At 34.7% G+C, this 20,994-nt stretch overlaps 1 protein-coding gene and 1 long non-coding RNA gene across 6 annotated transcripts in view; one reads left to right on the forward strand and one right to left on the reverse strand.

Annotated features, from left to right (window-relative positions):
• Positions 1–20,994, forward strand: part of IFT74 (intraflagellar transport 74) — a 37,579-nt gene that overhangs the window by 15,740 nt on the left and 845 nt on the right. The window contains exons 10-19 of one of the 2 annotated variants that reach the window (XM_077171094.1): positions 952–1,014; positions 1,650–1,793; positions 2,881–2,921; positions 4,142–4,221; positions 7,307–7,360; positions 11,096–11,193; positions 12,127–12,253; positions 16,053–16,216; positions 16,802–16,927; positions 19,318–19,378. In XM_077171094.1, coding sequence (XP_077027209.1) covers positions 952–1,014; positions 1,650–1,793; positions 2,881–2,921; positions 4,142–4,221; positions 7,307–7,360; positions 11,096–11,193; positions 12,127–12,253; positions 16,053–16,216; positions 16,802–16,927; positions 19,318–19,378 — 958 coding nt within the window. Of the gene's footprint in view, positions 1–951; positions 1,015–1,649; positions 1,794–2,880; positions 2,922–4,141; positions 4,222–7,306; positions 7,361–11,095; positions 11,194–12,126; positions 12,254–16,016; positions 16,217–16,801; positions 16,928–19,317; positions 19,379–20,994 lie in introns of both variants that reach the window. The other variant, XM_077171095.1, reaches the window with a different exon arrangement.
• LOC129133237 (uncharacterized) lies at positions 7,201–20,793 on the reverse strand. Of its 4 annotated transcripts, XR_008535930.2 has the most exons (6): positions 20,654–20,793; positions 14,601–14,679; positions 12,756–12,915; positions 10,721–10,894; positions 9,346–9,453; positions 7,201–9,204 (listed from the first exon to the last, which is right to left on the reverse strand). It is a non-coding gene; the product is annotated as an uncharacterized LOC129133237 (long non-coding RNA). The 4 variants fall into 4 exon arrangements; XR_013179751.1 differs by lacking the exon at positions 20,654–20,793 and having other exon boundaries at positions 9,346–9,450; positions 14,601–15,417; XR_013179749.1 differs by lacking the exon at positions 20,654–20,793 and having other exon boundaries at positions 14,601–15,417.

Below are 20,994 nucleotides of genomic sequence, written 5' to 3' on the forward strand. Positions count from 1 at the left end.
AAATTTAAATATGGAAGAACTTGACAACAGAGTAATACAATGAAAAAGCTTGCTGGTATCTTAATCAATTGTAGAAGTACCTGGAAATAAAGCAATTGGCTAAGACCAAGTGCTTTACCTTCTTATATTTCATACTTTAGGAAGAAATAATGTTCACAATTTTCTGTTTGAATTTAGGGTTTTACATGCAGTTTTTAAAAGCCACTGGGATACTTAGATGTTTCATCATGTGTAAAAAGTAGGAAAAAAGGAAAAATAACCCCAGCAATTTTTGTAGTTCATTTGAGTAGAAAGTTTTCTTCTTGCGTAAAAAAGTGAATCTGACTAGCTTTTTCTATTATTATTATTATCATTGTTATTGCATGTCTGAATGTATCCGAAAAAAATAACTGGGCTGTATAAAATGTTTGTTACTTCACTAATCCTTATGTTAACAACAGGAACAACATTTCCAGGCTCTCTGGGACGATCTAGTTCAAGCATACTGTCTTAAAAGTTCCTCTGTATGGTGTGTACAGAGATGAGTTCCATGTTTCCTATCCATCTTAGAATGAGCTGAATCAGTAGTCAGGGCTTACCTGTCTCTTTCTGGACTATGAAGAAACTGTCATGATTCAGATTTTAAAATTTGACTCTAAACTCCTGAAATACAGATAATAAATTCTACCAGTGGTACTGATTTTAAAAAAAAAAGTAGAAAAAGTGCAAACAATTTTTTGGTAGTAGCCCAACTGCAAATAACAATGATAAGAGTAATGGAAAGTTGGATGCTGAAAGCAAGCATTTACTACATCTGAGTTATGTGAAGGAGTTGGACAGAGTCTTGTCTTTCAAATTTTTAAGAGCAGCAATGGGACAGTTTACAGCATTTGGTACATACTAAGGTTTAGAGCAAAAAGTTAGTTGAGTAGTAATTTTTTATCTGAATTTTGCATTTTGGTTCCTCTTTAGGAATTGGTTGTTCAACAGCAGGAATTGGATGCACTAAATGTGAAGGAAGAGAGTCTAAGAGCTGTATGTATGATAGCAAGTGGTCTCTATACTAACCTTCACTGAATGCTAGTATAAAGAATAATACAATTGAAAAAATACGCATCATTTCTTTTCCTTAAATTTTCACATACTGTAGGATCACGCTCTAGTATGGGAAGGCAAATCTGCTTTTTGGTTTCCACTAATAATTTCTAATCAGTTTTGGGTAAAAATATCTTAATGAGGGAATTTTTTTTCATATTTGGTCTTTCATGAATAAAAGGATCTATGACCTGAACCATACAGTCAGAAAGTATAATTTTCAAATACTGCTAGATATTTTTCAGTCCTTTTGAATGTTGTACATAGTTTGAAATCCCCTAGAAACTGTGAAGTAATAAATCTCCTCAGAAAATTGGCCCAAGGAGGAACTTGTAAATCAAGAAATAACTGATTGGGAATATTCTATTCCAGAAAATGAAATATTGACAATATGGATTATAAATTTTACTTTTTATAAAGTACTTTATAAAGTGCTTTTTACTGTCTCTGTGCTTTTTGTAAGAAATAAGCTTCACTTGCAATGTATAGGTAAGTGTTGCTTAACTAAAACATGATTGCCACAATGCTCTCTTCCCATCTAAAAACAGCTAGTAGGTGTTTGCTTTTCCCAACAGGAAATAGCACACTCTGCAGTGAAACAGGAAGCTGTGCAGTTGTACGAAAAGCTCCATGAGCTCAAGGAACATCGAGATCGAATGATTGCTGAGGATAAGAACATGGAGTCTCCACAGGAGGAAAGAGAGAGATTACTAAAGCAGGCAAGAATAGAAAATGTTGTTATGTAAAAGATTCTCCAAGCCAGTATTATTAGGGGTGATAATACTTGAAAATACTTAGGTTTGAACTTTGCCTTTATTTGTCCTCTAGGCAGTGCAAATAATCTGACATTAAAAATAGTTGGGATATTTCGGGTCCAGCCAAAACCTGGAGACCTATTGTAGTGGGTTCAGAGGAGGGCTGTGAAGATAATCCCAGGTCTGGAGCACGTCTTCTATGAAGACAAGATAAGAGAGTTGGAACTGTTCATTCTGGAGAAGAGAAAGCTCTGAAGAGACCTGATAGCAAAGTCCAGTACCTAAAGAAGGCTTATAAAAAAGTGGGCAAGTGACTTTTACACAGGCAGAAAATTATAGGATGGGGGAAACGGTTTTAAACTAAAAGACAGAAGATTTAGACTAGATGTTATGACAAAATTCTTTACTGTGAGGATGGTGAGGTACTGGAATATGTGGATGCCCCACCCCTCGAAGTGTTCAAGGCCAGGTTGGATGGGGGCCCTGAGCAACACGATCGAGTGGATGGCATCCCTGCCCATGGCAGGGCTGGGGTGTAGGAGGAAGGGTGAGTTGGAAACAGGCGATCTTTAAAGTCTCTTCTAACCCAAACCATTCTATTATTTTAAGAAAACAAATTTGGTATGGTGAGGTTTTCAGGTGGTTCACTTGCTCCTATTCGTGAGAGATGTTGGTTGGGAAAACTGATCCAGTTGAACAGCTCTTGTAACCTAACTCCAGAGAGTGTCCTTGTGAGGTACTGAACAGGTATACTAGTCCAGGAGTAATTGGAGCAGTTTACAATGGCCTATATTGTAACTGACCATTGATACTTTATAGATTATTGGTCTGAATGACCAATGATAAGTGTATTTCATTTTTTAAAGTATGATTTTTAAACATTTAGAAGACAATGCTTAAATCTTCACTTTTTGTTGGACTGTGTCACAAATCTGTGATTTCAAATGCTAATTTTCTATTCCCTGTATTTTGAATTCAGATTTTTTTATAATTTTCCTTTTTCAGTTGTAGATTTAATTTTGTATGTTAAAGTTGTTGAACTTTTTTATAGGTTAAAGATGATAGTCAAAAAATTGCAAGCATGGAAAGACAGTGAGTAACTCTATTATACTATTGCTATAAATTACATGTACACCCTAAAGACACACAGTTGTGTTCCTTCACAAAGTCTATTTGTATAGACTTTTAGAACATCACCATATCTTCAAACCTGTACTAGTCTAACCTTCCATAGAGAATAGAGTATGTTCTTCTGTTTCAGGTAAACAAGTTTTATAGTGATAAGACATTTAGATCTGCATAATAAGATACTTCCATCCCTTGGGAACAAACCTTGAGAATATAAATTTGTAATAGCACTAACTTAAACTTGTTTAAGGCTGAAGAAGACATTGATTTGTAAGGGATGCTCCTCTGAGACAGCTATGAAATTTAACCGTTATTACACTGCAGTCACATTTTTAAGTTTGTTTATGTGTTCTTAAAGCCTAAGAGTTACAAAAGTTCCATTCTAAAGAGTAGAAGGGCATTGCTTTTTGATTCTTAGGTACTGGGCCTTTCCAAAGACTGGCCAGAAAGTCAAGTAAATTTTATAATAAATAGTAATGTATGGAGGGGGAGATAAAAACAGTACAATATTTTCTGGTTTTGAGCCTTTTGATTTCTCTTTCTTGAAAGAAAAACTGAGATAATTCATAAAATCTCTTATAAACAATATTAAATTCTTTTAAGCAATATTTCCAACTATAATTATTTGTTAATTTTTAATGCATTTTAATTGGATAATGAGTTGCTTAACAGAATTTTTTAATAAATAATAATAACAAAGAATTATATTTGAGATTTTATGTAGAAATATGTTAAAGGTAGTTTCATTTCACACTTTGATTAATTGCATAGCAAAGTGATTTATTTCAAAATTTCTTAATGGATTTTTCTAAATACAGTTTAAGGAATACAGTTATTGCGGTTTAACAGTTATGTTGTACTTCTTTGAAGGTACAACAGTTATGTTGTACCTCTAAGAATAGCAACCAGCAGAGGGACTAGTTGAGTAAGTTAAGAATTACTGATGACTCAACAAAAATTGTTTTTTAATAAAAAGGACCTACAGAACTTCTATTTAATAAACAGAGGACTAAGTGACAGATGATTTACATATACCTTTTATAATAACAAGAATCCTGTTATTCTTTAGGGTTTGATTAAATCTATATTTTCTATTTTTATTCTTGACTTTTCAGTTTTGTCTAAAATAAAGTAAGTCTTTTATGACACAGTTTTAACCTTGACTTTCATTATCTATTTGTTAGGTTGGCAGAAGTAAAAGAAAAAATAGATTATTTTAAAAAGGTCATTCAACGACTTGATACAGATCTGGAGAACCATCGAGGTAATATGATTAGAGTTGTAGCAGACTATGCAGAGCTGCATCTGATTGTTCTATAACTGTTATACCTAGGAGCTGCTTAAAATTTTGAGGCTTATGCAGTAAGTCAAAAACTCATCAGCATGAGAAGTTCTGTGCCTACAGGTACAGCCTTTTCTTTTCAGACATAACAAATCGGGAGTACCCACCTTTAGTGATACATTCAACAAGTTCATATTGAAAATTACCATATAAAATAATAGGACAGCTGTCTGGTTTTCTGTCCAATTTTATTTTTAATATTGTTTGGGGAATAGAAGTTTGTCTTACTGGAAGCACTGCAGAACAAACTCATATTTAGAAATGCTTTAATTAATTTTACCTTTTACATTATCTGTTACACTGTCAGCAAATGTGGAATTGAGGATATTTAATAGCAATGTGTAAAGTAGACTGAGTTCAGTATTATATTTATCTGTCTTTGAAACTTCTTGGGTTGATCTTGGCAAGAAGAGTTTGTAAACTGCCCGGTTATGGCCTTAGCTTACACTGACCTCCAGCAAACACATGCTGCTGATGCTTAGGCTAGGTTAGTTTGGAATTTGCCCTAGCACTGGAAGTTATGGTTCTGTGGTTACTTCCCCTTCTGGAGGAAGCAACTTCAGTTTGAGCATGGGCCCTTAAAAAGCTGTAAAAGGTTATAGATAAAAGGAAGATCCATGCACAGGAAAACCTTCTTTTGATTATAAGAAATCTTGTTCAGATAGGAATTAGATAAATATATGCTTGCATTCTGAAAGTCTTTACAAATTTTGTAACTTCTGTAGGATTGAGGAATTATGTTCTTCTTACTTTATGCCTTTTCTTGTGCAATCAACGTAAAATCTAGCTGTAGGTGAAAGTTTATTCCAGTTGAATAAATATCTAAAAATCTGCCTCTAAGCAAATGTTTCAGACATCTGTTTATCATCTTTTGCATGGCAAAATATTTCATATTTCTACAGATACTTCATATTTTTGGAAATAATTTATTAAGACTGCGTTATTAGCTTTGTGTTTCCAGATAATATCATTGCAAACTTTATTGTTCTTCAATTTTTCCTTTTTGTTTGGCTTGCAACCATTTTTTATTTTAACTTTGGAGAAATACAGAAGGTAAGAAGCGAGTCACTTTTCACATTTCATAGTTCAGTGCACACACACAGTCATTTATTGCTTGACTGTCTCTTGTTTTAGAAAAATAAATTTGTTGAAGAAGAGTTTGAAGCATATGTAGGAAAAAGCACATGTTCTTTGTCAGCATATCAGAACCAGTCAGAATATTCAGAATCAAGTTACTTAGAGTTATAATACAGAGGAAATTATACCTCTTTGTGTAACATAGAGGGACTAAAGATACTCATAAAGAGTATCTTTAGGATACAGAAATGTAAACTGCTAATGCTGCCTTCCCTAGTGAATGGAGAGAAGATCACAGAGGGCCATTCATACTTCTGCTCTAAATCAGTATCTTGGTGTGTCCTTGAAATTCCTGTGCTCTCTCTCTCCCCAGTGACTTTACTTCTGGATCAGTATTTAAACATTATTACATAGCATTCCCAGAATTCAGCTCCAAAGTTTTTAATGTAAATATCAGGTGAAATAGTCAGTAAAAAAAAATAGACATTTTAACAAAGGATTATTTAATATTTTAGGATAAATATTTCAGTGTTAGAAATATTTCTGAGCTGGAAAAAGACTAAACATACAATGTTGGAATAACTATTTTTAGGTTTTGCCTGAAAAAATCTAAATAAGTAAATAATTCACCCACTTATTACTTGGCCTGTATAGTAGCAGTAAACTTTAATGATTAGTCAAAATCAGCATTAACTCATAATGCAACAGACTTAACCCTTCATACATTGAAGATGAGGTTAACACAGTTGTGTATTAGTGGTGTATTTGAAAGAAAACTTACTGAAAAGACATCTCAAAATTGTGGACTTCAAATATTTTTTTCTATAAACACTTGACAGATTATGTAACTCTGTTTCATGGCTCACCATTACTGGAACTCTTAAGAGTAGAGCAGGCTAAGTCATTAACTAATGGAGCCTTGCCTTGCAAAATGAGAGAGAGAGAGTCCAGCAAGGAGCAAAGCCTCAGCTGCAAGGAAGCTGAAGCAGAATTGAAGTCACTTACAGCCCCTCAGTTGTTCTTACTGTTTGTATATACCAGATAAAAAGGAAAGCATGGGGGTGCACAAATAAAAAGTTCTAGAGAAATTTGCTCACTTTTATCTGTACCTATTTGATTCTTTTACTTTGTATCCTTTAAAATTAAAAAATTATGTTAAAAATAAAACAGACTCAATTAAAAATATAGATGTTTGAAATTTAAAATTATTTCTAGGAAATGAATTGTCTCATCTTCTTGTGACAGATATATCAGGTGTCCCACTTTACTAATACTTAGAAATTAGGAGTTAATTATAATCAGTAGTTGAATTTAAAAATACGGTGTCTATGAATGTTATTCCTTATTTCTAATACCAGTATATTGAAGGTGTATGGAAATGTTTCCAACTTAACTGTAGAAAGCTTTCTGTGCATTTTATTTTCCTAGACCATTGCTCGTACAGTTCTCCTGTTTATTTCCTTGAGATTATCACTTGCAAGCTGCATATCCTTATGAAAGACCATTCTTATAGGTGAAAGTGCAGTTGAAGTGGCTTATACATTAAACAGGACTGCAGAAAGTTTTAACTAATCTTGGTGCAAATACAAAGAAGCATTTGTTCTCCATTATTGAAATTCACTTAACTTCAGAAACCCCTGTGAATTTCCTTTGCCCAAACCAAGTATTTATCTCCCTCCTATCTATCAGAAGTTGTAACCTTGAAATGTTGTCAAAATTGTATTGAGGCTGATTTATTAGGCTATCTTCTTTTTTAATATAAAGATATATATAATATAGTTAGTTGAACTGACTACATTAAATGAAATAGGATGAATCCTGTAGTTCCTAGGCATGTAGAAATTTTATTTTTGAAGCAGACATTTTACCTTCATGAAGGAATCCAGGCCTGAGACAATATAAAGTTAAATCAATGGTACATGTCTTGTAGGGGAAGAAAATTGGAAGTACAAGGAGTTGAAGAAGAGGGAAGAGAGCATGGACAGTAAGTTGTCTAATATTTTTTACCTAATATTGTGTATGTGTAGATATATATATATATATAATTAAGCCTAATTTCACTAAATTACAGGTTTTGTTTTACTGTTAAAAAAGTTAATTTATATCTGCAAAGAACTGGTGTGCTGATCTTTGCATAAAGTTCTGCAGTCTTGTTCTGCAGACAAGATAATTGATATCTTACATGACAGTCACAAATATTCAGAGCATCTTTCAAGGCTTTTTATAAACCATTAAATGTCTTAGGAACACAACTTTATTTTATGAAAGGGAAGTTGTAATTAATGGATTGAGTGATTAAAGCAGAACTTCAGCATGGAAGACTGTAGATAAAATGTAATTCTATAAAATTAGAACTTCTCGTATCAATTTACTCAAGATGAATGTTTCTAAAGCTTTGTTACATGTCAAAAAGTTTTAATGTTGTAGAGACTTCAGTAGCAACTAACAGAGGGTGAAAACAACTGACTTTAAGTATAGCTTATTCCTTTCATACTGTAAGAGACAGCTTACCAAAAAAGTTGGTCTGTTACTCAGCAAAAGGGATAATGGTCAGTAAACATGCCATGGAGGTTCAAGGGATATAATACCTTTTTTTAAGTGTTCTCCAAAAATGTTCAATATAACTTATGGCTGTCATGATACTGAGAAAAAGGTCTCAGCTAATAATAAAAGAAGATTAATAAAAAACACAGCAAGTTTCTGTGTTTTCAAATTGCCAGGTTTCCTGAGAAGCAGAGACAAAAGCTCACTTGATCTGGATTTTCCATATTAATGCAGATGGGGTCTGCAGGGCTTGACATTTTGGGTTTTGGTTCTGCTTCTACCCATCATTAAAGGTTATTGCTAGAGTTCTAGACCGGTTAGTGATTTGGGGGACCTGAGACCTGAGAGATTTGGGGGAACATGCCAGGAGTCTTAAGGATGGGGAAAGAGAAATACGGTGCCTATGTAGAGGAAGAGGGGACAGGGAAATACAGGCCGGTCAGATTAGTATCAATTTCCAGAAATAATTTGGGAAAACTATGCAAGCTAACAATATGTAAATGTTACAGGAATGGGAATATGAATAACACTAGTATTGATTTGTCAAGTACAAACAACTTTTTTTCCTTTTCTGGTGTCAGAAAAATACTGCAGAAAAAGGAAGGTGTAGCAGATTATGTGTACTTTAACTTCAATATAACTTCTGCTGCCTTGTGGTCTTTTTAGAAGCAAGCTAAGCAAATAGTGTCTATTAATTATTAATCTATATTGTGCATTAAGTTAAAAAAATCATTAGTTTTGAAAGATTCTGTGCCAAAATTAAAGGATGTACTAAGTGGGGTTTTGCAGTGTGTCGGATTGTCAGTGTGTTCAAGTTAGTCAGTATTTTCTTAATCAGTTGGATATTGGGAGAGAGTATCTGACAGAGCAGTTACAAAAAATGGTCCATCAGAAAAGCTGAAATCATGTTGGAGGACATAGTTAGAATTTAGTATATATATGTTATGTTAGAAATCAATTACAAAAAAGTTTGGAAAGGACTTAGTGTAAGTTTCTACACTTGGATGGAGTAATCAACAGTGAAAATGCAGAGCAGAGAGCGATTCATTAGGTACAGCTCTGTGGTATAGCTCGGAGAATGAAAGACAAAGTGAACATGGCTGAGCAGTATCAAACTAACAAGGAAAATACCACAACAGAAGGTGTACATTGGAGTGTAATTTTTTTTGACATCTGAAGTATTTTTTTCCCTGTGCATCAAATTCTTCAGATGGGAGTTCTGCTCATAAAGAAGGGGGCTGTCAGTCCTTAAGAAAGCTGATGGGAGTATGCAGAAAGCATGACCTGCAAGGAGATATAAAAAGAATTTGTCTTTTATTTTAGAAAATTTATGACAGTTGTCAAATGTGTAAAAAGGCTGTTTCAAATAATAATGGAATAGTTTATTTCTACATATGTATGGAAGATAGAAAAGGAGTAGCATACCACTATGTCATGGTTTGACACTGGCACAATGCCAGTGCCCCCATGAAGATACCTTCTCCCTGGTAGCTGCGGTGAGATGTGACCAGGAATAAGCAAAGCAGGCTCCTACTTAGGGAAGAAAGAAAACAAAACTTTATTAACTACACTACAACTACAAATAAAAAAGAACACACACAGGGAAAATGAAAACCTTACCAATACATTTCCTCCTCCCCCCACCAAATTTCCAACACAATACATCTATTCCTCAAATCACCAACTCTTAGTCCAGCACCACTCTTCAAACAATCAATCCTCAGTTCATCAAGAGGAGAGGAGTCCTTCTTGTACCATGGGCTTCCCCTGGAAACACAGCTGAAGCCTCGTGTGTTTCTGTGTCACTCGTGGCACCGCCCGGAGTACATCTGCCGTCGTGACCTCTTCCTTTTCATGTCCAGTGCTCTCACCACTGAACACGGACCAGAGCTGCTTCTAGGGTTGTCTTTTTAAGGATGCTCTGTCCCGATCCAAAAAAGGCACAGTCTCTCCTTTGGGACACCTGTCCCCCCCATATTTTTTCACCCCCTGGGGCCGAGGGGCACCAACACTGAACCCTCTTGGTTCTGTGGCCATTGCCTCCCCCTAGAATGCAGTCTCTGTGTCACAAGGAACATGGTTCTGTCCATGGCTGTACAAAAAGAGTCCAGCAAAAGCCACTCCATCATCTCTTCCCACTAGGATTCTTCTCTATTCTTCCACTACTTCTCACTCGCCCAGACCTCTCTCACACTTGCACATTCCTTCCTCATCTTCCACTCTATCTTCTAGGAGAGGTCAATGTTCTGTAAAGTTCTCATTCTCCGAAAAGGGGTTAAAAGCTCCTACAAGCGGCTGGCTGCACCCCCCCCTTCTTCTCCGTCCCAGCCGTGCTGCCGGCACAGGCCCATGTTTATCCAGTCTCAAGGTTACAGTCCCAGGCAGCGGCTCTCTCTCTCTATGTCTCTCAGGGGGGGCTGCCCGATGGCTCCCGGTGTCTCTCTCTCTCTTTCTCTCTTCCACCCTTCCACCCCCGGGCTCAGGCCTACCTCTCTCGGCCACATGGCTTTTCCCCTCCCCCTGCCCAGCCAGCAGCTGGGCCGGGGGAGAGACCCGAACTCTTTCCCGGCGGAAACCCAAAAGGACCCTCCCAGGGCAGAGCTCTGCTTTTAACCCCGTGTTCTCAGAGGTGTGTCTAATGTCCCAATGGCCAGGTTAAATGCCAGTATTAAAGTCTGAATATCCATTGGCCAAAAACACAGCATCCCAAAAAACACATTTCCTGTCAAACCACCACACACTAGGTGCAGAAAGATTTCAGGTTGGATATTAGTAAAAACTTCCTACCAATAAAGCTTACCAAGCATTGAAATAGATTATCCAGGAGAACTGTAGAGTATGTATCAGGAGCTCTGTTTGTGAAGAATATAGACAAACATCTGAATTACAGACAAAGAGCTGGCTTTGTCTTGGAGCAAGTGAATTAATTTGATGAGTTCTTGCACTTTCTTGCATTCAAGAGTTTTTTATGAATCTGTGAAATACACAGCATTCAAATGAAACAAGGTCAATAAGCTGACAAGTTTCAAGGTCTCTACCACCTGGCTTTTAAATAAACAATTACAGTAACCTATCTGAAACTGTACTGCTTCCAATATAATACAAAGTTTTGATTGGAAACAACATTGCAGCCATGAAAGTAAGAGCCTTCTTTTTCATATTTGTTAATCCCTAGATTTTCTAGCAACTTTTGAAGATGTGAAGAATCAGGAATTGGAACGAAAGGCCCAAACAGAAGCCAACATAGTTGCACTCCTGGAGCACTTGAGCAGGGTAAGCATGTAGCATTTTCATCCTCCTTTGGCAAGCTAGGACTCCAGACGCACAAAACAGGAGGGTGGCTGGATAAAGAAGGATGGTGGATTTTATATATTTATATTTATCTACATAATTATCTCTTAAAATGATTAAACATTAAACCATGTACAGCCATACTTAAAAAAAGGATTTGTTTAATATCTCTCTTTTTCTAGGGGAAGAGTTTTGAGCAGTGTGTGATATTGTAACCAGAACAAAGGAATATTTTCATAATTTCTATAACTCTGCATCTCTGCTATAACTAACTTTAATAATGATAAACATTTCCAAATACTGCAAATAAAACTACTGCAATATTTTGTTTATCCACAGTTTGCAAAACTCAGTTCATGGGTTATTCTGTCACTAGTTTTACTGAACTAAAAATATTTCAGTTGTCCCTCTACTAAAAGTATGTCTGAACTATCCTGATGCATAATATTTAATGTAAATATTATAAATTAATAATGTAGCAGTTCAGAAACTGTTCCCATTTCTAGTCTGCCATTTTTCTCACTTTCAAGACTTGTATTCTTTTTAATGTTTTTGGCTCCCATGGATTTCTTATGTTATAGAAAACTTTCAACTGAGTAATACTTTGATTCTATGATTATTTTAATTGTCTCTTACCTCTTTCAATATAGTATACCATAAGGTGTATTTTAGGCGCTGTCACTTTACAACAGACCTATATGACAGCACAGTTTATATTTGCTGCATATTTATTTCATCTGTACTGGCCTGTCAATACATCTTTTATCAGAAGTTGGCAGAATGCAAGTCATTCACTTTTAAATCACCCAAATAACAGACAGTGTCATAGGACAGGAGAGTTTCTTACTTATCCAGTTACCAGTTGTTGTTTCAAAAATACAGCATGTTCATATCATTGTTGTTGGTAACACACAGAATCTGAATCATATGAAACAAATTTCATCTGTTACCAACCAAGAGCTGAAGATTATGCAGGAAGACCTCACTTTCAAATCAAATGAAATGCAGAAATCACAGAGCACTGCTAAGAATCTGATTACAGGTGAGATCAGCGAATTTTCTAATTAATTCCTTAAAATAATAAAGACTACCTGCATTGTTACACTGATATCATGTAGAAGATTTCCAATTATTAGATATCAAGTGATCTCCAGATATTAAAATGCAGTGATAAGTTCACAAATTGAAATGCTTCTGGGTAACAAGTTATTTATTTTCATCAATTTATTTCTATTTGTTTTATTTATTTATTTATATCTATTATCTATTAGATATTGTATACTATGTATTTATAATAGGTATGTATACTTATTTATATTTGCCTTACTATTATCACTAAAGTATCATCTTCCTTGCACAGATATATGTTTAACACGTGTATTTCAATACAGGGGTTGAATTGAGCTAGAATTTTATTTTACTAATACTTGCCTCAAAATAAGATCTTCCATGATCTTGATAGAGTGTTTAATAAACTGAAACAGAGTCTTGCACATTTATCTAACCATGAATTATTTGTAAATGTAGTTCTTAGTATAACTTACTTATGGTTTATGCTTTTCCAAATGGGTATGTTCCACAGGCAATTAACTGACAACAGTGAATAGCTCTCAAATCCCAAAGCTTCAGTTCTGCAGAGTGAATATTCATTTTGACTTTATTTTCTAAACATCCAAATACTTATTAACATCTTGAGGATGTTCTCTGTAATTTCAAAAAGCAGACAGTAGTTTAATTTCATTCCCGTAAGAAGTATCTCTTTAGTTGGTTATTTGCACTGTTTAATTCTGTGTCTTTGCCAATATCATTATTGGTTCAGCAAACCTTTCCTTGTTTGTTTGGCTGAAAGGAAGGGGCAGGAATTAAGAACGTTAAATCATTTTCTTAGAAGGCTGTTTCATGTTGTACTTCACAGTAATTTTCAAAATAGGAGCCAGTATTGTGACTTCAAAGTAGTTACGGGCAAATAAGTTATTTGGCACAAGATTTTAGAGAAATTGATTTTCTGTTGTGTGATTTAACACAAAATAACTCATTTTGCTGTTGTAGTGTAGTTTGAATTTTTGGGCCTTATATTAAAAGTTCAAATATGACTTTTTGTTCTTCCGTATAAGCATCATTTCTGACTGTTTTCCAATATAAGGATGTTTTGGTAGCATGTAGTACTATAGAGGCATTATTGAAAGAAAAATTTCTTTCTCTGTAAGGGAAGAGGAGGAAGTTACAGTACATAATTTTCAGCAGACAAGTTATTCCTAAGTAAATGTCTGACAGCTGGGATTCACAGATAGTATAACAAACAAGATTCCTTCAGAAATACAGTGAATGCTCAATTTGCACAGTTGAGGTTCCTTCTAATCTTTGAACTATAGCACAGCCATCTTCAGAATTCTTTTGTTATGATTAAAATCTGGATTTCCATATTTTCTTGTCATAACAAAGATATAAAAAGTCCACCAGCAGAATCCTTAAAAAAATAAAAAAGAAAAGGAAATCGTGAAGGGTAAACAAAAGTGCTGATGGCATAGTTTCCCAAAAACATTTCCCTGGGTCACTGTAGTTTGTTCTAAGAATTTGCCACTGTGTACACACTGCATGCTAGATGCTGCAACTTCATGGCCTATCAGAAGGAACTGGTCTGCATCCTCTTCCTGTCTCTTCCCCTAGAGGAATTTTGAGGTTTTTTCAGTTTTGAGGTTTTTTCATTGAGTCTGCTGCTGGATAAGGATAAAATTTTCCCCTTCCAGTTTTGTTCTTTTTCTCCAGAAAGTGTGAATGGATAGGAATATCCATTGCAGTCTCATCATTGCCTGTATTAGACAGAACAGTCCAAGAAATTTTTTTGCCTTTTTGGCATTGGGTTGGTGCTAGTCTTTACATGTAAAATAAATTCCAACTGGTCAACTATGTATAATTTTAAAATAACAAAATACAGATATTAGAACAGCTATATAAAAATGCTGTGATCAGACCCAGGTAAATACTCATGAACATCTATAGTTGTTTTCTGTTATTTCTCTCCAATCTGAGTCTATTTTTTAATTTTATTTTTTACTGTTTCTGATCTAAAACTCTCATTTATTGATTTGTCTTTAAACCACAGTACTCTAGGAACAAGAAAGGAAAGAGGTGATCTGTTCAGTTGTGGTTTACAATCTGTCACTGACCAATGCCAGAAACTTCATTGTGAAAGACTGAGCAGTTATAAAATATTGTAGACACACTGAATGTGTTTTCCTAAGTCCTTTGCAGTGGAAGGCAGACTGTGAATTACTTACATGTGAAGCAATCAAAAATATTATAATTTAAAATACTGCTTTTAATTTGCATGGGAATTGTTCATATTTATATAAATGCTCCTTGCACATAGAGGACACTTTCAATCTTACCTTATGGATAAGCTTTCCTCAGGATAATTGCAAATGGTACAGAAATCTTGGTTTGTCCTTTTCTTTTATTTTGAGGTTCCTAAAGAAATCATGAAAGCGCTCTGTAATATGCCAGAAATGTCGATAAAAGTGAGTGTTTCACTCTAAAATATAAGTATATGGCATATAAATACACAAGCAGAGAGATGAGTAGCAAAATCTTGCTCTGAATGTTTTGATCAGGTGAGATTTTCCCATGTAAGTCCACTGGCAGAACTATACCCATAGTTTTTGAAAAGGTGAACTCTCCTTCTGTCACATGGACACACCTATTTTCTTCTGCCTTAAAGATTTATACTGCCGTGATTAAACTGGGGAGGAAATTTTCTCTCCTTTTTTCAGCAGATCAGCACAAATCTCAAGATGCAAACATATGCCAAGAAACGGTTTTTTGTGCAGTCTCATCCCTCTCAATAGCCCATGTTGCCTGATACTTTGGAATGTAGGAAGAAAACTGCATTATCTCTGTTGTTGTTCTGAGTTAGACGCAGATCTGAAACATAAGATGATATAGCCATGTGTTCAATGTTCAGGAATGTGAATGAAATACAATGACAGGTCAGATCACAAAACCATCCAAACTAAGTCTAGCCAACATCTAGTCCTTCCTGACTCTGGGTAAGTAACTTACCCCAAGACTGAGTCAAAGTACTTTTATTACTTTGTGTATATATAGTTTTCTCTCTCCCACATGTCTGGACAGTTTCAGTCTCTACCTTCCTCTTTATGTCATAATCCACCCACAGTTCTAATTCCTTTAATTACGTAACTCTGCTATGTTTTTAATGGCATCTCAGAAGTTAATGCTATATATTGTAGCCTATGTTGATGTTGTAAGCTGTGACACTTCTTTTTTGAAGAATATATGAAGGATATATGAAAATGTTTTCCTCTACAAAGCAAATGTTTACAGCAAGTTTCGCTATTTGTTGTCCTAAAATCAAGTCTTATCCATATTCAAGCACCACAAAGAAAAAGAACATGATGCTAAAAAACTCATAAAAATACTTCTTTGGTTTGTCTGCGTTCTGTCTGCACTTCTATTGCATGCAATAAACTTTTTGTATGTTATCACCACTGCTTTAAGATTGTAGTGCTATAATTTATTGCATGGTGCTATAAACATTACAAATAGAAACACTGTGATACAGATCATCACATTTTCATTATTCTTCACTTACGGATTATAATATAGTAATTGTAGTGTTTAGTGTGAGTCTGACTTGTGGCATGGTTGTGAAGATCAAATTTTTTGTTTCCTTCATATTAATAACTCCCAAAAATACAAAAAATCAGAAGTATATTTAGGAGCTGTTTATATTGGTTAAATATAGCATAAATGTTTATGTAATGGGCTGTGTATTTTGAAACAAAAAGTGCTGTTAATTAGAGATTGTGTTTCTGGTGATCTAGAGAGTCAAAAACTGCAGCTGGACCTACAGAAGATGGAACTGTTGGAGGGCAAGATGGTTGGTGAACTAGCTTCTCTTAAAGACAAAATTGAACAGACAAAAGCAGAGCTGGAGATCTACAATAATTTGCCAGCTCTGAAAGCATCAGGAGAAGAAAAGAAAAAGGTAATGAAAGGGATGAAACAAAGTGTGTGCTTTTGAGCAGTTAGTGGAGGGGAATCCAGTTTTGTGACTGGCAGTCCTTCTGACAGCTGAAAAACAGGATTGCACATCAGTGCAATCCAAATACTATTTTGCTTATATGTGTGACTTGTTAACTGGGCACATGTAGCAGGTATTCAGCTGGGTATCTTTTAATAACTGCTTTCCACAAAATTTCCCCTTTCTATTTTCACGATTCAGCTTAACTCTTATGCAATTTATGACTGCCCATAGCTTTGAATTTAGTAATCTAACACAGAACACAAGCAAAAGAGAATTTCCTACAAATTCTTTAATAACAGCATTCCCACTAGTGCTCATACAGTATTGTCTAAGCATACAACTTGGTCATAATCATTGATTATTATTTTTGGGATAGAGCATGCAGTGCTAGAGAAAAGCATGTGAGTTCTTTTCACATATGCATGTGATCTTGTTCTAAAAGGAAAAAAATAGCATCTTAAAAGGTAAATTGAAGTAATGTGCTTGAAGCCCACATCAAATGAACTCATCCATTAATCAGTTTCTCTTGGGTTTTTCCCTAACTAGAAACTCGAGGACGACAAAGAAAAATTAACAAAACGCAGTCATGCTTTTAAGAAAATAATGGAGCATTTGAATACAGAGTATGAGACACTAAAGAAGGAGCTGCAAGAAAATGAGACCCATTCTCAGGTATAGGTCAAGTTACATATTATTCTTTCAGTTGTTTGTTTCTTGGTTTTGGCTTTCTCATACACATGAAGCATTGTACAGGCAGAATCTGTTTGTTCCTTCTCAGTGAGTTTTCTAAGTCATGTGTTGTAAGTGTGTAACTGTATTTGCTGTTTTCAAACAAAAGGTAATATTGTGCCAACAAATGGCTTGTAAGCTTTGGATTATTAGCAGAGATCTTTCTGAGCTAAAAGTTATGTGAGTCCTTTGTTTAAGTGTTTGTGTTAATCTTGCTCAGAACTCTCTACCTTCTGCCCTTCCTTTGCTTAAGTAGTTTGAGGACGAACTTAGAAAGAAACAGCAGGGAAAAAAAAGGTCACTGCTAATTAGCTAAGATCTCTTTTGCTTTTAAAGTAGTTGTGACTTTTTTTTTCCTTTAAATCTGTACTATTAATTCCATTTTCCTTTTTCCAGTTCTGCTCCTTGCAGGCCACTGAAGTTTTAGAGTCTGTTCACATTTAAACAACTTTGGTATATATGTATATTTGTATTTCAAAAGTGAATCGGGAAACATGTTTATAACTTCTTGATCAGCTTCTATTCTTTCATTATAAACACACATAAATTGCTGTCATTTTGACAGCAGAACTTTACTGGTAAATATGTTTGAATGCACAGAAGAAAAATAGATAACCTTAAAATAAGGTGGAAAGGGAAACTGATTTTTAATGCATTTCACTGTGTTTTATTGATTTATGTTGTTGAGATATTTGTCCTTTAGAACTGTTATTTTTTCTAGTACAGTCAAAAGCTGAAGGTCATATTGTACATGTTTAAGTTGACTTTCTTTTGAAATTAATGTTGTGGAGCAGATGAGAAGACATAGCTCTGACTGAGGCATAGGTGTCCATTTGTAGCATAGGATTATGATAATCATTCTAGGCTGGTGATACAAATCCTCAAACCTACACGCCAAAATGTGAAAGACTTCAGATACTGTGAATCTTTTTTGCCAAGATCAGATTCTGGGGTTTAGGTAAATTAGAAATGCATACTCAGTGTTAAGACACTTGCATAATGAATCTAAGTATTTTATATAAAATAGTAGTTGTATGTAATTTCTTCAGTTCATTAAATGTGGCAGTTCTATTTTTATGTGGGTGAAAAGGATTTGTTTCTTTACTTTTTATGCCCTGAGTGTAAAAAAAATGAGGGTGAATTAAGGTATGTCTTATAATAACTGATTATTTGACATTTGTCAAGCATTTTGAGGTACAAATAGTGTTCATAAATGTGGAGGACTTGGGCAATTTTGCAAGAGGTCAGCTGGTCGTCAAACAGTTACTGTAAAAATACACTGAATCTTTCCTTTTCTCTGTGCAAGATAACATGTATTTCAGTTCCAGGCTCCTTTGCTGGCTGTGTTATGTGCAGCAATGTCTACCAAAAGGACAATAATAATTCTAATTAGCCAGAAATACCTAGTCTTGGAAACAAATGATTGCCTTGTTTGCTGCAAGCTAGTACACTAGATAAACTGATTCTTACTGTTAAGGTTTGAATTATATGGAAACTATTTTCATCTCTTCCAGCTTAAGGAAAGCTTTAAACTAAAATACTGCAATATTTTCCTTATTTATTACCTTAGTTTCCACTTAAAGTTTAGTCTCAGAATGGTTTTTAGTTTTACTTTTAAAAATAACATCTTCATATCTTGAAATGCAGAACCTTGAACAGTAGCATCAGAAAAACAAATATAAAATTGTATTGTAAGGAAGCAGCCATCAATATAATGTCCACATTAGTTTCCTGTTGATGCTGAAAGTATTGAAGAAGTGCCAGCGCTGAACCCACACTCCTACAATCTTCTCGCTGCAGCTCTGTTCTTATCACAACTTCTGGCATCAGACAGGAAACTTAACTATGGAAGTAAGGAAGTTTCTTCTGTGTAGTGCAAAGTCCAAGACAGTGTCAGGAAATATTGTATCTCTGATGATTTTAGATTTTACTGATTCTAAGAAGAGATCCATCTAAATGATATGTGGAGCATAATTAGAATTAGTATCTCCCTGAATTGTTCACCTTTTTACTTCTGACTTGCCTGTTAACTTTCTTATATGACAAATCTTGAATTCTCATCTGATTTTTTCATCTGTTGCTGCAGTTGCATAGTGTTTTTATACAGATGGATTATAAAGTGCTAAATTATATATGCAGGGTAATCAGCAGCAGCTTTAAAAGCATTTAGCCATTGCTTCTCATTTTTGAGAAATGAGAGGTTTTTATGTGAAATAACTTTAATCTTATCAGTTGATAGAGTACAAGGTACTGATACAAAATTATTTATGTAAATATATGTGTAATTATTACCATTTTAATTTTTGGCTCTTTTTGTGGTTTTGTGTTTTCAGCTTACAAATTTGGAGAGGAAGTGGCAGCACCATGAGCAAAATAACTTTATGATGAAGGAATGTATCCTTTTCTTTAAGAAGTAAGAGTCAAATTCACACACTGTATTAATTGAGGAAGAAGTCTGTTTCCTCCAGCAGAACAAGACAGGACGGAATGGGCTGCAAAAGACAGGGGAGAATGGGAAAGGCAATCCTTTGCAAATATCTGCTTAGCTGATAGATATTATATACAGCGAAACTTGCATGTGTTGTCTGAAAGAGTTTTACAGAGTCCTAAAACATAAGTTTTGCCTTGCGGTCTGGAATTTTTCCTTCTTTCTTAGGTTTTCTGCAAGGTTACATATAAAGTTTATCTTCCCATCTCTCCAGTCTTATCTGATATTAATCTGCCAGCGTAACATTGTTTAAAAACATGCTGGGGTAGAGGAACTATCTTGTAGCTCTCTATGGAATTCAGATTAACAAGTTGCATTCCAGTAATCATGTCAGCAAAATCATTACTTGCTGATTTGCAAATGGCTTTCATAAGATAGTTTTTGAAATTAGGAAAAGCACTGAAATTTGTTTTAATTAAAATTGATGGTTCTTCTCATCTGGTACTATTTTTCTATTTTTCTCCTTATTTATTATAGAGATCTGAATAGGACCAGGCTGTGCTTTTATTTTATATTCTAGGGACAGTGAATTCACTGCAATAAAATTACTTCTTTAAAATTATTTAAGAAACAAATTGTTATTTAAAAAATCTGAAATCTCTAAGATGCACAAAATCACTGTTAAATGATTACAGTACAAATGTAATTGGTAAAGGTAACGTCAAAACTAGACCCCACCATCTAGTGTAGTGTGTTGAGCAATTAAAATGGCATGGGGATATATTTCAGGCAATTCTGTGTTAGGCTAGCCGTCACAGAAATAATACTGATGATGATGATAATTATTTAGTAATTAATGCATATACATATAGCTATGCATGTATACATATGATGTATACATATGATGTTGTGTACATATGTATATGTACACAATGTATACATATGATGTTGTTTTCTGCAAATACCAAATATCCCATTTCTCAAATCTGCTACATGCTCTAATTCCAAGAAAAATATCTGAAAAAAGTCTTGGATAGTGTAATATAGTTGGAGCCACCTCCTCTTTGAAGGAGGCTCTACAGGAATATTTTATTAAGGCAATACTCTTAAACACAGTTTTTCTCAACAGAAAAGATTTTAAAACAAACCAAGAAAAAAAGTTGATCAGGACATTAAAGTATCTCCTAACTTAGTATAAAACATTGCCTATCCAACTGCAGACCTTTATACAGAGTACTTACATCTTCTTGGGCTACTGGAGCGGGGCTGCTTTCTTGGACTGGGACTTCTGTGATCTGGTTTGCAATGTAACAATAAGCAGAGTCCTTCATGAGGAACTTATTGCCTACATATATATATATATATATATATATATATATATATATATGTGAACAAAAGTGCCTTAGGTATGTAATCACTCCTTTTTTCTAAAGTGCTTGTCGTGAGATGGCAGCTAGTGAATAAGTGTAGATCTTTTAGCCCTGGTCAGAGTTTTTTCCACTATTTTCATCCCTTGACAGTTTTCACAGAAGGAAATGTATGGTCTTCTGGTTCCTTTGTGATCTGTGATTATGCTCATATT

Source organism: Agelaius phoeniceus, chromosome Z (genome assembly GCF_051311805.1).
Source record: "Agelaius phoeniceus isolate bAgePho1 chromosome Z, bAgePho1.hap1, whole genome shotgun sequence".
In the NCBI taxonomy this organism is placed as follows: Eukaryota; Metazoa; Chordata; class Aves; order Passeriformes; family Icteridae; genus Agelaius; species Agelaius phoeniceus.